Source organism: Musa acuminata, chromosome BXJ3-7, assembly GCF_036884655.1.
Source record: "Musa acuminata AAA Group cultivar baxijiao chromosome BXJ3-7, Cavendish_Baxijiao_AAA, whole genome shotgun sequence".
Lineage (NCBI taxonomy): Eukaryota > Viridiplantae > Streptophyta > Magnoliopsida > Zingiberales > Musaceae > Musa > Musa acuminata.
The window spans coordinates 42489364-42502500 of record NC_088355.1 but is presented as its reverse complement, the minus strand read 5'-3'; the positions used below and the strand labels follow the sequence as shown (position 1 = coordinate 42502500).

The window sequence follows — 13137 nt, the reverse complement described above, 5'->3', positions numbered from 1 at the left end:
TAAACCCTAAACCCTAAACTAAACCCTAAACCCTAAACCCTAAACCCTAAACCCTAAACCCTAAACCCTAAACCCTAAACCCTAAACCCTAAACCCTAAACCCTAAACCCTAAACCCTAAACCCTAAACTAAACCCTAAACCCTAAACCCTAAACCCTAAACCCTAAACCCTAAACCCTAAACTAAACCCTAAACCCTAAACCCTAAACCCTAAAACCCTAAACCCTAAACCCTAAACCCTAAACCCTAAGTCATATACAAATTATTCTTAAAATGTATATGACTTAAATTGATCATAATTAGCATTGGGTAACCATAGCATCTCTGTTCTTAATATTTAGAAGGACATATACCGTATACTAAAATTTATTTCTAGTTTTGCAAGAATAATTTGTAAACGTTGAAATCTCATCTTATTTCTGACATTTTAAGAATTCCAGTAGCATATGGTGATAAATACTTTTACCTACCCAACTTTATTTTGGAACCCACAATTTCTTGGAAGTTTTTGCATGGAAAAAAAAAAAAAAAGATAACGGTGTGAACAAGATTAAATATATCTTTCCTCTGCCAACGTGTCCAATTCAAAGCTTGGACGTTTAACCGCCCCGTAAATGATCTAATGAATCCAAGACCTCATGCATGGCTCTCAATCTCCAACCCCACCACTCCTTATCCCATGCCATGGCACAGAACAGTGGGGAGAGGTAAGAGTAACAGCATAGAGTCTGTTTTCCAGCTACAAATTCTAAACTAGAGAACTTTGGGAAGTCACTTTTTCCAGAGACAAAACATTCTTCATAGAGAAGATATTGGACAACAGAGATACCTGCAGTTGCTGAAACACGATGAACTGTGAATTCAAAAAAAATACTTTCATCAAGCCTTTTTTCTGAAAATGAAACGAAGTCTGTTAGACTAAACTCATAAAGTTGCTTACCCAAAATTTGAAGCTATTAAGACATCCCACCACCTATCATAATAAAGGTGAATCGCTTGTGTAGCAAGAATTATCAAGCAAAATTTGGGCTACTAAAAACCATAAATAACAACAAAAGCTAAGCCATAGTAACAGATGGCTTTCATGATTACACTAAAGCTGTTCTTATGCTGCTGCTTTTATTTAGCTGTCGCTCACCTGGGTTCCATCCATCAGCTCATTTACACACAGAGACTGCATGTCCTGATACAACTTCTTCCACTGCTGAACCAGTTGTGTTTTCCTTTTACATTCCAGCCCAAGTCTTTCCATCTCCATTTCAGCCGCACCTGAAGTGTTCTGTTTCTGAAGGGGAGAACAAAGAAAGAAACAGAAATGTCATCATCAGCACTCAGCGGTGTGCTTGTTTCTTGATCATTTGGAGAGGCCAAGTTCATATGAAAACAGACAATGTCCTTGAAGAATGCCAGAGTATATCATGAGCTAAAGACCATAAAATTGAACCATTCAAGTAGAGATAAAAGGCCATAAATTCTTCTTTAAAGACTATTGCTCTCTTGGCACTGAACCTCCTACCCAGATATGGATACCAGCATTCCAGAATTATCAAACAGGGAAGGACATGGCACCTTCTTCAAACAGCTACTCTTTTTGTTCACTAACAATTGTGTGGGGCATTACACAAATTTTGAGCCCAAGCAATCAAGCATGTAGGAAGAGTTTTGATTTCATAAACAAGAGGCTTCACTTCTTATCACATATGCATTCTTTTCAGAAAGTAGAGGTTTTACAAGACACGGATGTCGTGGTAAAGTTATCTGTAAGAGGTTAGTGAGAAGCATTGTGATTCTTCATGGATCAGAAAGTAATAGGCTAAGTTGGACTAATTAGAAAAAATTATCAAGGCTTTTGTGATGATAAAAAATGAATTAAAAGTGATAGAATAAAAAACTTCATCATTAGCAACAAGCAATATGGAAAGCTTCTCCAGCTACAAATACATTCATTCTAGCATATTCCTTTCAGGCATGTGCCCAGACTGGTATAGTTTTGTGCAATGTATGATAAAATAACCTACCCGACGAACTATATCTAGTTCATTGCCTGAATATGGGTACAGGTTATAGCATAAAGGTGTTAATCATAAGTCCAATCTGGGTTTAAAATACCTACTTGGATGGTTTAGACTGAACTAAGCATTGCTAAGACAGACATTAAGATCATGCCCCTTCAGATATCAAAGGTTTCTTGGTAAGTTCATTAAAATTTTATCTATCAAAGAGGAAACACCAAAGCACCAAAGGTTACAATGTATATATAAAAGAAACTGCATCTAATGTTCAGATATACAGACATATTACTTGAAGTCGAATGCTTTCAGCAGAAAATGGGTATCATAGATAAGTAAGATACCTGAAGCTCTTTGATTTGCCTCTCCATCACATATGAGCTGCAAGATCTAATTTCTTCTGGATCATGGCAAGGAGACTGAAGCAATACAATAGCATTAGTTTTAACTTCTGCATCTGTAGAATCAACATACTTGCTCAGTGGGGGTGGCAATGACAAATTCAAATGCTTCCTGTTCACTGATATAGGATTTTGAAGTAATGGCTGTCTAACTATAAGAACATTGTTGATAGGACCTGTCACAAAAAATCAACCATCAATTTAAGCCTCCTACTTGTTAACTATTAATCACTAGGAAAAGAAACTAAAAGTTGAGGTCTAAATTAGTAGTCACTGCAACAAACATACAACCGTATCGCATTGTTTTTTTCCTGATTAAAGGGGAGGTGCATCAAAGTGCATAATTACAATTAAGAATATATTAACATGAACTTGTATGCAGTTAGGGAAGTGAAGTATCATGGTGATAATGAAGATTTCAATTTTCAACAACTGCAAACAAGTTTTCAAAAAATGGAGAATAATCCATAATGAATAAATAAAAGGATTCAGTCTATGAAAACTGGGTAATTATATAGATAATAAAGCATGAAAATAAGCAATACATCATGCTTTGCATTGACGAGCTACTTGAGGCAATTGTAGAGATCTTTATAGCTAATAATAGAAAAGTTATAGAACAGAAGCATCAACATAGATCCTTTTTGTTTATGCATGTATGACTAAAAATATGGACACAGTTGCTAAACCATCTATTTGTGGTCACCCTATAGGGAATTCTATCCACAATTTTGCTCTATTGTAGGTAATATCACTGATTAAGGTTAAAGGTTTGAAATATCATCCAACATATTGTGAAAGTCCTAGCTAACTTAGCATATAAAGATTTTGACAAACTACCGGGCTCAAATACCGCCTTCACCACTTGTCCGTTGCAAAAAAATACATCACTAATTAAACTAAGAAGTAAGAACCAGCAGATCTTTTTTTAATTGACTCTAATAAAGATTTTTTTAATCTTCCTCTATCTCTCCTCACACCACTAATCATAACTTGTGCATCTATTGATAGTGAAAGGTACAAGTAAATACATAATTAGAAATCATAGTAACATAGGAATCCATTACATGTACATGTCATAACAGGAAGAGGAAAGAGCATCACATAATTAGGCATACGAAGTAATTTAAACATTTTTTATACTAGAATCCTAGTTATTGATGTACCTTTCGCATGTTTCAAAACACGAGTAACATGCTTGGTTTTCGTATCCCAAACTTTGACAATACCATCTTCAGTCCCAGACACTAGAGTAACTCCATCCGTGCTAAATGCTAGGCATGTTATTGCCTTACTAGATGAGAAAAACAGCTTAAATTAAATCACGAAAAGGAAAATGCTGAAGAAGAAAGCAAAAATGTGATTGAATCCATATACAAGATACAGAAAGTGCACTTGAAGTACAAATATGTCTAACACATCTTGCAGTAACAAGACAATGACGATTTCCCAATTGAAACTTCACAAGGGTCAACAAAACATGAAACAATTATGATTACCCACAGAGCTTAGACTAAGCATTGAAGTTACACCTATATATTAGTGCATATAAGCATGCATGCAAGTCAAACTGCAAGCTAAATTACTTTAGTTATGTATCTATCTAAGGTAAAATGTTAAAGTCAAAAAAATATTTCAGCTAAATATTTCTTATAAAATTAAGCGAATAAAGTCTTTTGGCAAAAAAAATCAAAAATAAGCAAAACCTTTGGTAAACAGGCTCTTGGAACCCCAGGTCTTCTGCTACTGTTATACTTGATGCAGCAGAACAAACAATAAGGGCAGGAAAAGATGGTGAGATGTAAAATTCCAAGACCCAAAAGCAAAGGTAAATTGACTTTTGAGGAAATGCAGAATGACAAACAATGACAAGCTAACATGAAAACTTCAAAACTAAAACATCAAGATAAAGGCAATTTGGAAATAGAAAGCATCAAATACAACAAACCTCTGATATATCTAAGAACACAAATTAGATATGTACAGTATAGTCTCTTCATAGAAATTTGCCAGAACACACAAAACACAATTGTTGGTAAATATATACATGTATATAAGTGCTTATCAAAACTGACTAACAGCATATTGAGACCTGTGATCATATAAGGCACCAATGATGAACATCCCGTGTATGCTATTGCGGTTGCATTCAGCATTTAGCGCTGCAATATATATTTTGCCATCTCGGCCACCAGCATAAAACACATGCTCCCCAGGATCCATTACAATAGCATCAATTATGGAAGGAAACGTAATGCTCCTCAATAACAAACCCTCAGATAGGCTCCATATCTGGAACATATGCAGTAGTCAAAAGAAGTTATCTTCAAAATCTAAAATATGAGCATAGACAATTAGCATTGGGAGGAAGGAGGGTCAATTTTCTAACAACAGATTAAAATTATCTTTTCAATTTAACATATAAGTAAATTTAAGTTAAGCTTGCAGTAATAGAACTGACATTCTGCAAAAAAGGTGGTCATACCATTGAGAGCACCTTGACCCTAATAAGCATCTATAATCTACTTTATCATTACATTCATAAGGTCAAAATTTAAATTGGGCTAGGACAAAGAAAGAATAAAGCAAATAACTTTTGTTCAAGCTACCAAGATACTGCCACTACAGTAAAATTTTGAAAAGAAAGATTCTTACCATCAGCATGTTCAACTTGAGGAGCAGAGTTAGACTTTGTTTTGAAACAAAGACTAAGAGTAAGTTATGAGGTGATATATTATAAGCTAACATCTAATTCAGGGAAATTAACCTCTAAATTCAGATGCATCATTTGTGTACCTCAAAAATTTTCAGTTGATGTTACACAACAGTGAAGTCCCTCAGCATCTGGTGCTGTTCCTATCGACAACTAATTTCCTAATATAACCAACTACTCTTTTCAAAGAAGTACAAAGTGTAACAACTAACGAACCTTACATGTTCGATCCTCTGAGGATGAGATGATAATGGAGTTGCATAACCCATGTCCCGTAACAACATCAGTGACACGTAAAGCATGTTCCGAAAAGCTATATCTATAAAGAACACCAGCAGAAGCCTTTGCCATGTCATCAAACATCCTGACAAACATTACAAAAATCATATTAGCATTTTAGACAAGACAACATAAAGGAACAATTTCGACGAGAAAAAAACTAAGTAGGAATTACATACATCATAAGGGACCAAACTCTGACAGAGCCATCCTCAGACCCTGATATTAGCAAAGACTCGTCCTTGGAGAGAGTGAGACAGGTGACAGACCGATAATGTGCATGCCACCTTGTGAGCAATTTCCCACTAGCAACCTTGATAAATTTAAAGACAAATCTAAGCTTTTCTTATGAGTTTTTCTATGAAGAGATGGAGCTAACAAGACAAACATTAGAAAACAAAACAAAACAAACTTTGACATCAAAACCAAAATGAAAGCATAATACGGCCCCTTTGACTTTAAACAAGGTGGATGAGAGAATCAAGAACAGATTTGGACACACAGACCAAAAGTCGTGCATCATAATTTTGAGTCCTAAGCAGACGGAAAATTCTCATACCAGTGTCTTAAAGAGAAGACGACAGAAAAAGCAAATCTTGCCTAAGAAATCAGAAGTGGAAAAGCAAAAGATTACCTCCCAGAGGTAGATGCTGCCGGATGGTCCTCCTCCCATGATGTAAGTGCCTTCTGAATTGGAAACAAGCGGTCCAATCGGCTCAGCCGGGAAGCTCCTAACTTCCACCTGAGGCTGAAACATAGAGCGAGAATTATGAGATCGTTTATCCAACACGAGTATGAAACAGGGCGTGAAGTGGAGATGTGGAAGAAAGGTTCGGATTAGGACTCACCTTATCCCAGGACCAGAAGAAAATGGGGGAAGAGGCGGAGGAAGGGGAATCGCGGAGCTGCGAGGAAGCGAGAAAACGGCCGGCTATGGAGAGGAGGCCATGTGGAGCGGAGGAGCACGAGCGGTACCGGAGCTGCTCGGAGCCCGACAGTAGGTCCCAACAACCGATGCCGGCGTCCACCGGGGAGGAGGCGATCACCACTTCCATCGGTGGCGAAGAGGCGCCGCCAAAGAAAGAAGGGGTTTTGAGGGTTTTAGAGTAGGCGTTTCGGATCACGAGAGTATAAACGGAGCTCGCGGGCTATACCACGGTGCGTATATGCCATCTCTATCACCTTCAAGCAAACGATGAGCAGAAACTGCCTATCTCTTCTTAAGGTTCCGGCAGGGTTGTGCGGCACTCTTCACCCTCCACCGTTATCGGACTTCCGGAGCACCGCAGGCGCGTCGTCGGGGACAACGGAGGAGAGGAGTATTCGAAACGCCGGGGACTCTACGAAGGTGGCGGCGGAGGCCAAGGAGTGGCCGGAGAAATCGAGGAGGCGGACGAGGAGGAGGCTGCGGGCGCCGCTCTTCGCGCCGGTTGGTCCAAGTAGGTCCTAAATCGGACCCTCAGGATTTTGTTTTCCCATGTTTGTCCCCGTCGATCCAACGGTTGGATCCATTTGCTGAAAGCATCTCAATCGATAACACCAATGATCTTATTGGACACCGACTTCGATCCATAAGATCGGCTAATCCAATGAAGAGAGCCTAATTGGGTGAGCAAACGGATCAGGTATTGGGTTAAACGAGTCCGAATCCGCATACAAATTCAAATAATACTAAATTCCAGTATCTTCTTTTGTTATATGTGGCTTTACGTGTCTATACTTTCAAGTTTGGTATTAACATATATGCCTTTCCAAATTTTAATATCTCAATTTCATATGGAGCTATGCCACTTTTCTTAGTTATCATCCAATTTACTGAGATTATTCATGAGTTAAAAAATAAAATTTAAATATATAAAATATTGATAATTATTTTTTACTTTTTTTAACTTAAGGTTAGAAATGTAAATACAAATTAAATATATCGAAAGAATATTTAAAATTGATATTAATGTCTAATGGTGATGATTAGATTGATGGGTACTGTCCATCAATGTTGAGATCGAGGTCGACAGAGGGGTGATCGAGCCATATTGCCAACTTCACGCTCGAGCGAATCGTTGACTCTTCTTTCTGCTTTGACGCTGCAGCAAGGATGAGTACATAACTTGCGCAAGACATGGAGTTGTTATGAGAGAGAGAGAGAGAGAGAGAGAGAGAGAGCATCCAGGAAACGTCGCCATGCTGGTAATGAGGAACATTGTACTGTGACCGCCGGAAAAGGAAGTCGAGACGTGGGCGACCGAGTCAAGCCCGCAGCACCTAAAATTTGACAAGGCTGGTGCCCGCAAGGAAGCCCGGTTGAGCTAATTTCCCATTCGTCTTCCGTTGGGTCTTTTTCCAATGGAAATTTCCCCACGGTTCAGTAGGAGGTTGACATTGGCAGTACGTTGCATTGGATCGAACACATGTCAGTGACTAGAACACACGCACCATCGACTGTTATTAACTCTTAAAAAATATCATCTTGTGATTTATGGTGATTGTTAGTGTTAGTTTTGGTAATTAATTACATGGGATTGAATTGACCTAATTTAATCTGATCACGTTCGAGAAGAATTTCGCTTTGATTATAATAAAATAAATTATTATAATCAAATGACATATATATATATATAGCCTGTTTTGATCTCATTTTCGATGATTTCAAATCAATTTTTTCACATACTAATCAATCCTTAGCCATCAACGATATGCTTCACATCCAGCTCACCTCTACCTGTGCAAGTGGCGGCCAGCCCAACCAGCCGATCGGACGGCAGATCCACCCATGCCCCAAATCAACGTCTGGGATTTAATACGATGGCGACACGGAAGCGAGTGGAACAGTTGTGTCGCCCGCCGCTTCCGACGGTCAGAATTCCCACCATCCACGGCTCTTCCTACGCTCTTCCATCCTCCCGTTTAATCTCCATCAGACGGTTCAGAACTCTTCGGGGGCCCTTTTTTTTTTCTCGTTCCTACCTGTGCGGAAGGCGGCCAGTTCGACCATCTGATCCGACGGCCAGGATCCACCGTTGCCCCAAATCAACGTCGGGGATGACATACGATGACGACACGGGAGTCAATGAGACGCCTGGGTTGGCTTCCATTTTTATACCGGAAGAAAATTCCACCATCCGCGACTCTTCCTAATCTCCTCCGCCTCCCGTTCGATCTCCATCCGACGGTTCAATATTCTTCTCACCCCTTCTCTCCTTTGTCTCAACGCGGTATGTCGTGACGAGACCAAATCTTCCTCCCGTATATATATGAAAACCCCAAGGAGGAAGGGCATCTGCCGCCGCCCCTTTCCTCTGTTGTTGTCGCCTTCGCTTCTCCGCCGCCTCGTTCACTCTATCCTCGGGGATGCGGCAAGATGAAGAGGAAGGGGTTGGACTCTAAGCTCTGCCGAGGCGGCAGCCGGAAGAAGCGCGCCGGCAGGAGCTGCCACCGCAAGTTCTTGCAGCGCAGTTAGGTGGATTGATTGTACCAACCGTTGGTGCCGTGATGGAGGATTGCGGGCGTGGAGGCGTCCTCGATGGCCGCTATGAGCTCGGTCGCGTCCTCGGCCGCGGCACCTTCGGCAAGGTCCACCTCGCCCGCGACATCCGCAACGGGCGGAGCGTCGCCGTGAAGGTGGTGGATAAGGAGGCGGTCGTCCGCGCCGGGATGATGGAGCAGGTTAAGCGTGAGATCTCTGCCATGAAGATGGTGCGCCACCCCAACGTGGTCGAGCTTCACGAGGTCATGGCCACCCGTTCCAGGATTTACCTCGCCATGGAGCTTGTCCGCGGGGGCGAGCTCTTCGCCCGGGTCGCCCGATCCGGGCGCCTCTCCGAGGCCTCCGCCCGCCAGTACTTCCGGCAGCTGGTTGCTGCTGTCGATTTCTGTCATCGCCGCGGCGTCTACCACCGCGACCTCAAGCTGGAGAACCTCCTCCTGGACGAGCACGGCGACCTGAAGGTCGCCGACTTTGGGCTGAGCGCCCTGGTCGACCATGTCCCCGGGGATGGGCTCCTCCGCACCACGTGCGGCACGCCCGCTTATGTCGCCCCGGAGGTGCTCGGCAGAAAGGGCTACGATGGGGCAAAGGCCGATGTGTGGTCCTGCGGTGTCATTCTCTTCGTTCTTCTCGCAGGATTCTTGCCCTTCCGGGATGGTAACATGATGGCTATGTACAAGAAGATTTGCCGTGGTGATTTCCAGTGCCCGCCATGGATTTCTTCCGGTGCCCGGCGTGTAATCACCAAGTTGCTCGACCCCAATCCTAACACGAGAATCACTGTGGCCAAGCTCATCGAGACATCATGGTTCAACAAGTGCACGGTGCAGAAACCGGTACCAGCACAATCGACGACGGAGGAGAAGGGAAAGGAAGGGCAGATGGAGGAGCCAGAGAAGTTGAATGCTTTCCATTTGATATCGTTCTCCGAGGGTTTTGACCTCTCTCCTCTGTTTGGAGGAGAAGGAATAAGGGAGGATGGAATGAGGTTCACGACGAGGGAGCCAGCAAGCAGCATCGTGTCGAAGCTGGAAGGCGTGGCAGCAAAGACAGCAGGAAAGTATCGGGTGACGAAGAGCAGCGCAGCAGGAGTGAGGTTGGAGGGAGAGAGTAGGGGGAGGAAGGGGAAACTAGCGATTGCCACACAGATATTTGCACTAGCACCATCTGTGCTCGTGGTGGAGGTCAGGAGGGACGACGGTGACACCCTTGAGTATCAGAAGTTCTGCGCAGATGAGCTCCGCCCTGCTCTCAAGGACATCATCTGGTCATCTTCCAATTGCCAGACTGTTACTGCTTGTTAGAGGGAAAATAGGGGGGCTGTTGTTACTCAGATCATTTTTCTTTTTCCGAATTACGTCATTATGTTAACTTGATTCTTGATAGTTCCAATCAAAAGTTTCAAACTTAGTTGGTGCTTTGTCTGTCGAAGAGATCATAGCAACTTAGTTGGTGCATTTTCTGTCGAAGAGATCATAGCAACTTAAGTGCTATCCTCCGTGTTCCTGCTACCTTTTCATCTGTCTTGGTAAGAGTATTTTTAGGTGTTTGAGTTGTCTGTATTTCTCCAAATGTTTCAGTTGGCAATTTGAAGTCAAATTTGGTTCTGCTTTTCTAGTCCATATTAGTTTTGGATGCTAACAAAAGCTATTGACAGGGGCAATTTAGTTTATATATATATATATATATATATACATAATTTTTAAGTATGAAAGCAACACAATCACTTCCCTTATTTCTTTGTTCAATAAGTTGTAGTTTTTCAATGAAAGCAAAGGTTGTGGATTGGAACTGAAGTTTTGCAGTAAAACATCTCTTGCTCAATGAACAGACATTATGAAAATTGGTGGAGGAAAAAATGTTGCCGTGTGGGGGGCTATGGGATCGAACATTCACGTGAGTGCATGTTAATTATAGATTAACATGTTTTTCTTTTGGGTTGGATTCATCATTAAATTTAATAAAATAATAGAGTTAATTATAGATTATTCATATAATTAATTATCTTCACTATCTCAATCTTTATATTTTTAAAAATTAGATTAGAATTTCTAGTTAAATTTAAATTTATTTTTTCTCATATCATCGATTTTATTAATGAAAATATCATATGGTTTATTACTAAACATGTGTTGAATCCGTTTCACATGTGGTATTTCTGTCAATAGAATTGACGACGTTTCTCGGAGAAACGAGATTAAATATTTCATTTTCGTAAGTATAAAAATCTTAATGTAACTTTTAAAAGTATAATGATCGAAAGGTTAATAATAACTAATTACTAAATATAAAATATAATTAGTCTAAAACAATAGCTTGTGTTTGCACTGAGAACCTCATCAAAAGCATAGATTGATTTTAATTCTTAAATATATTCTTTTGCCCATCATGGCATAAGCACCTAGTTATTATATTAGTTATTTTGTTAAATATTACTGAAAGAATATGATAAACAAAAGTTCAATAAAATTAATTACATCAACTTTTTTGAGTTATCTATAAAAATCTTCAAATCATATGAAAATAAATTATGTTCATAAGCTATTCTAGATATTTTATTAGTTATTCAAAAAATTTTAAAGGGATATAGATTTTATTGTTCTAATCAATAATAATTGAATCTAATGATACATGATTAAGGAAAAAGTAAATCAGTGAAAAATCTTAAATTTTAATTTTGATATTAAGAAAATATAGGTTGATATTTTCTTATTATTTTATATTCAAAAGATTATTATATCTCAAATCACTAAATGATTTGATAAAGATGAATAATAAAATAACATTAGTGAATTTTTACATAATATTAATATCATGAATTCGTAAAATAATCACAATTAATATCGATGATCGTAGAATAATTATAATAGTTTGATGTTTTACTAATTATGAAAAGTAATGATTTTGGAGGGCTAATAATGTCAAATCTCGGATTTTGATGATGAAATCAATTGATAGTGTTTATCTTATCTGCGTTTTGAATGACGCAGGAAGTTTCGATCAGGGAGAGACAATTAAAGCAAGAAGAATCTTATTGGGTCGGAGTGAAACATGTCAGAAGGCTTCGGTCGACGTATCGACAGAAAGCTTCGGGCCATGGGTTCGGGCATCGGGTTAAGAAGAGCGAAAATTGCACCAAGGAAATTGAAGTTGCGAAGGTCAACTGGTTGATTGAGCAATAGGGCGCAAGTGATAACGATACATTAAAGAATCAGACGAAACGTCGATAAACCAATGACATGCCGGATAATATTTGATTAGTTTTGTAATAATTATCTAGATCAAAGTATGTTTTAAGTGTATAGGATTAACTATGATAGCGATTAAGGTATAAAGCAAAATGAAGTCCCGGAGTCGAGAACGAAATTTTATTGGGAGTTCGAGAGTTCGTCGGAAGTCTGGACGTTTATCGGAAGTTCTACCGGAATTGACTGAGAAGTCTAGGAGCTTGCCAAAGAAGCTCATCAGAACTCGTCAAAAAGATCATCGTAAAGTCCAGGAGCTTATCAGGAGTCCGTTAGAATATTACCGAGAGATTGTCGGAAGTTTACTAGAAGATCGTCGGAAGTTCGCAGAAAGAAATGGCTTAAAAATTCATAAAAATTCATAGTTAGCGTATAAAGTGAAATAGGAATAAGCTGGGATCGTGGGGGAGCTCCCATACTTTTACTTATACTCGGGTGTCCTCCTCAATCCGACTGATAGACTGAGTTGATAATAGGTACTTTCCCTATCACTGTTCTTATTGGTCAAGGTGTTGTTCATCTGCTCCGCCGCACGCTGTTGCTGTTTCCTATCAACCAAAGGTTCTGAGAAGACGGGTGGAAGTCACAACCAGGAAACTTTATAACACCAACGGGCAGTTCTGATAGGGGAAAGATTGAACGAGGAATAGATAGATACTCACCTATTATCTGTGTGCAACAACTATTCAGCTATCTATACCTATCGTTTTCTGCTAATATGAATATATTTTTTTCTTTCATTACATTAAATGAATGATGCAACACTCGTCATACATGAGACCTATCATACGACTGACTATTCAAACAGATGCTACACTTTCTTCTAATGTAGGCTAATATGATGAAGCCAGAACCGCTTTCCAGGATTTTGTGGTTAAGAGAAACACTAAATGTACTTGAAAATTGCCAGCCATGACTGCATTTAGTTTGAGATTAAGATGATAATCCAGCTGAATAAGTGAATTTGTTACATCATCGTACAAAATCGTTTTAATTCATTATTTAA

At 39.7% G+C, this 13137-nt stretch overlaps 2 protein-coding genes across 2 annotated transcripts; one reads left to right on the top strand and one right to left on the bottom strand.

Moving 5' to 3' along the window:
* Nucleotides 1-913: 913 nt before the first annotated feature.
* LOC135643169 (protein ROOT INITIATION DEFECTIVE 3-like) lies at nucleotides 914-6851 on the bottom strand. The gene is made up of 8 exons (XM_065159822.1): nucleotides 6251-6851; nucleotides 6037-6150; nucleotides 5582-5715; nucleotides 5340-5487; nucleotides 4503-4702; nucleotides 3577-3704; nucleotides 2354-2586; nucleotides 914-1285 (listed from the first exon to the last, which is right to left on the bottom strand). The coding sequence occupies exons 1-8, from the start codon at nucleotides 6455-6457 to the stop codon at nucleotides 1124-1126; spliced, it is 1326 nt and encodes a 441-aa protein (XP_065015894.1). The 5' UTR covers nucleotides 6458-6851; the 3' UTR covers nucleotides 914-1123.
* Nucleotides 6852-8672: 1821 nt separating this feature from the next.
* Nucleotides 8673-10503, top strand: LOC135643170 (CBL-interacting protein kinase 6-like). Its single transcript, XM_065159823.1, has one exon. It carries the CDS (start codon nucleotides 8892-8894, stop codon nucleotides 10188-10190), a length of 1299 nt encoding a protein of 432 aa, XP_065015895.1. The 5' UTR covers nucleotides 8673-8891; the 3' UTR covers nucleotides 10191-10503.
* Nucleotides 10504-13137: the final 2634 nt, after the last annotated feature.

Coding starts and splice junctions, on each gene's coding strand:
- LOC135643169 (XM_065159822.1), bottom strand. CDS start 6,457: ATGGAAGTGGTGATCGCCTCCTCCCCGGTGGACGCCGGCATCGGTTGT. Junction 3,705..4,502: donor GGTGCCTTATATGATCACAG/GTCTCAATATGC, acceptor TTTCTCATCTAG/TAAGGCAATAACATGCCTAG. Junction 1,286..2,353: donor GGCAAATCAAAGAGCTTCAG/GTATCTTACTTA, acceptor TCTCCCCTTCAG/AAACAGAACACTTCAGGTGC.
- LOC135643170 (XM_065159823.1), top strand. CDS start 8,892: ATGGAGGATTGCGGGCGTGGAGGCGTCCTCGATGGCCGCTATGAGCTC.